At 38.1% G+C, this 3,004-nt stretch overlaps 1 protein-coding gene across 1 annotated transcript; it reads right to left on the reverse strand.

Moving 5' to 3' along the window:
- Positions 1-2,204: 2,204 nt before the first annotated feature.
- LOC149154370 (LOB domain-containing protein 11-like) lies at positions 2,205-3,004 on the reverse strand. Its single transcript, XM_089444950.1, has 2 exons — positions 2,882-3,004; positions 2,205-2,483 (listed from the first exon to the last, which is right to left on the reverse strand). The coding sequence occupies exons 1-2, from the start codon at positions 3,002-3,004 to the stop codon at positions 2,205-2,207; spliced, it is 402 nt and encodes a 133-aa protein (XP_089301076.1).

Here is a 3,004-nt window from a genome sequence, read left to right on the forward strand (position 1 = left end):
CGCATTGGTGGAACGCATATACATAGGCGGACGAGTTGGGAGGTTGGAGGCATCGTATCAATCGAACTTGGACAGCGAAGTCAAAGTGCGAAGGGTGAGATGGATACACGGTGTTTCTGTGGTCAAGGCGTAGGGTGCAGGTGTAATGAACTCGCACAATGGGTAGGCCAGGTGTAGCTTGCAGGACGACATAGCAGCTGCGCCGTTGGTTGCATGATGAACGTGCCGGGTGGAGAGTCGTGCAGGGCGACCTGTGGGTGGGCGCGCCCAGTGCATGCTGAACAACGGTTCGTGCAGGGCGACACGAAGGTGTGCCCGTCGAACGATGGAACTGTTGAATGGTGGACTTGGTGACTTGTGTAGAGGCGACCCGCGGTTGGGTGCACCGGGCGAGGGCAAACGACGGAAGTGCGACGGGTTGTAAATGAGGTGCGACGGGCGTGTGTGGAGGTGTAGCTGGGCAGGCATGCACGGTGACATGAGTGGGTGCCCGAGTTGGGCAAACAACATGGTTCATTCGACGAGCTAAACAAACGTGTTCAGGGGTAAATGGAGAGTTGGGCAAAACGTGCGGTGACCGTTCGGGCATGTTGATGAGCTGGGCAATCGAGTTTGCCAATGTTGTAAAATTGGCTAAGTGTAAATTTGGGGTTTCCCAAGATTGAATTTATACATATATTGATATTGTGGCAGACTTATTATCAGGAGTTGCCCCTCCCTTTATACTGTTGTGTATTTATATGTGTAATGCTATTTATGGTGAATGTTTATGGTTTTCACTGTGTATAAAGGAAAACATAATACTTGGTAAAGAATAAATAAACTAAATATCAAAAGTTAGGCATAGTCCACGGTCATAAGTATTGGTGAAAAGAAAGTGGTCGGTGGTACCGCACCTTGCTATAGTGCGGTTGGAAGAGTACCACCAGTGTAGGGGCGTGACAGTTCATGTGGTGAGATGTAGCCGCAGGAGGTAGTGGCTACATACCATTGTGTAACTACCACTAGTGCATAATCAAATATTCAACAACGAGAGAGACATGTTTTTCAAGATAGAGAAGCCTATTTAGATTTAAAACTCTTAGATGAGGTGGCTTACTCGCTTCCTGATCTTGGCAATACCACCAGAAGGAGAAAATAATACATGCATACTATTACTCCATTGACAACAAATGACTCTAGTGAGATAAGTTTTAATAAGAGAAATAAAAAGACATAAATCAAATAATTTCTTTTTTAAATAAAATTCAACATAACCAATAGAAAATAAATACTGACATAAAGAAACATATTCAATGTGAATTCAAACTTCTAGTGCATTAAATACTGAGATGAAGAAACATATTCAATGTGAATGTGAATTCAAACTTCTAGTGCATCCTAGTATGAGTAAGAAAGACCCGGTTGTGACATCTTTGAACTCATAACATGTTTATGTTTTGCATACTGCTTTTTCTGATTTATGGTCACTAATCTATTGATGTTACTTTTAGTCTTTGGTAGAAACTTAGTGCTATCGAACAAATCTTCTTTACAATATGACCAGTCACAAAGTGAAACCTCTATAATTTTAATAAATAGTTATGCATAATGTAAGCTGAAGTTTTCAAGGAAATACAATTATCTTACAAAGAATATAATAATTTTATTTTATATTTCTTTATCAATTTACACTATCAATAATAAATATAAACTATTTTTTTATAAATCTAAATTTTTAAAACCATAAATAAAATTTACAAATTTTTCATGTCGAGCAATACTTTTTTCATACTTCGTAAATTCATAAATCTACTCTGTTATAAATCTATAAACCGTAATGGAAGCATCCTCACACTCGGTTCATTTAGATATTAGATTTTATCCATTTTTTTTTGATAAATCTAAAAATTTTAAACCATAAATGAATTCTACAAATTTTACGTGTCCAGCAATACATTTTAATACTTTGTAAATTCATAAATCTACTCTGTTATAAAGCTATGAACCTCAATGGAAGCATCGTCACAGTCGGTTCATTTAGATTTTAGATTTTATCCATTTAGATATCAGATATTGGATTATCTCATTGTAATGAAACACCAACTAATTTCAGTGTTTATTTCTTCAAACAAAGACACTAAGGAAATAAAAAAGCTTCTCTATCCATTTGGTATCCATTTTCTGAAACTGCACTGTATTCAATCCGCTAGATTGGGATTGAATTAGTCCTCATCTTCGTCGTCAGCGTCGTTTAGAGTTGTGCTCATTGTGGGATTACAGTTATTGTTGAATCCTGGGATAGAGGCTAGAAGTTGCGCCTGTTGGGAACGTATTTTGTGAATCATTGCCTGTGTTGCAGTTATTTTCGATTCCAGGTCTGATATTTGGAGTTGAAGCTGCTGTATTATGCCTGCACACCCCAATGCAGGATCCTGTACCCTTGCACTTGCTTCGCAGAGCATACTATTTATTGCAACAACTCTCTGGTCTGAGGGAAGATCCTGCGCCCACAGTGCAACGGATTATAATATGAAGTTGGAAGCATAGAAGATCTCCGTTAAAAAAGCGGGATCTAAATGATTTTACAGCCCCGAGCGCTGGGTTAAAAAGAAAAACATAGATCCATTTTAACTCTGTAGTTGTTTGTCCTATTTTCCAGAGGAAAATAATTTGTAGTAAAATAAACGAGCATAAACTCATCAGATTTCGAACAGGATCCTTCTAAACTTCGAGTTCGAGATCTTTTCCTTTGACGTGGTCTTTAAGGAGCTATAGGTTTGCACACCACAAGGGGTTAAAACTTAAAACTATTCTGAAATATGGAAAGGGAAGTATGAAGTGAAGATGGTTTCATATAATAAAATGGGAAAATCTGCTAAAAGATATTTTTGCAACTTACTTGAATCAATTTGATAACGTTACACGCGCCAAACACTTCATTTAAGATTGAAAACTTGGGGAGATCATTTGACGCAAGATTATAAAGGAGCGTGCAATTATCCAAACATTCTTTTTGCTCCAT

The sequence above is a fragment of the Pinus tabuliformis genome, chromosome 9 (genome assembly GCF_031772625.1).
Source record: "Pinus tabuliformis cultivar Carrire ecotype Pingquan chromosome 9, CPIR1, whole genome shotgun sequence".
Classification (NCBI taxonomy): domain Eukaryota; kingdom Viridiplantae; phylum Streptophyta; class Pinopsida; order Pinales; family Pinaceae; genus Pinus; species Pinus tabuliformis.

Excerpts from the sequence above, each read along its gene's own strand:
- LOC149154370 (XM_089444950.1), bottom strand. The coding sequence starts at position 3,004 with ATGGAGCAAAAAGAATGTTTGGATAATTGCACGCTCCTTTATAATCTT. Across the intron at positions 2,484-2,881 it reads ACGTTATCAAATTGATTCAA|GATCTTCCCTCAGACCAGAG; the intron begins GTAAGTTGCAAA and ends CTGTGGGCGCAG.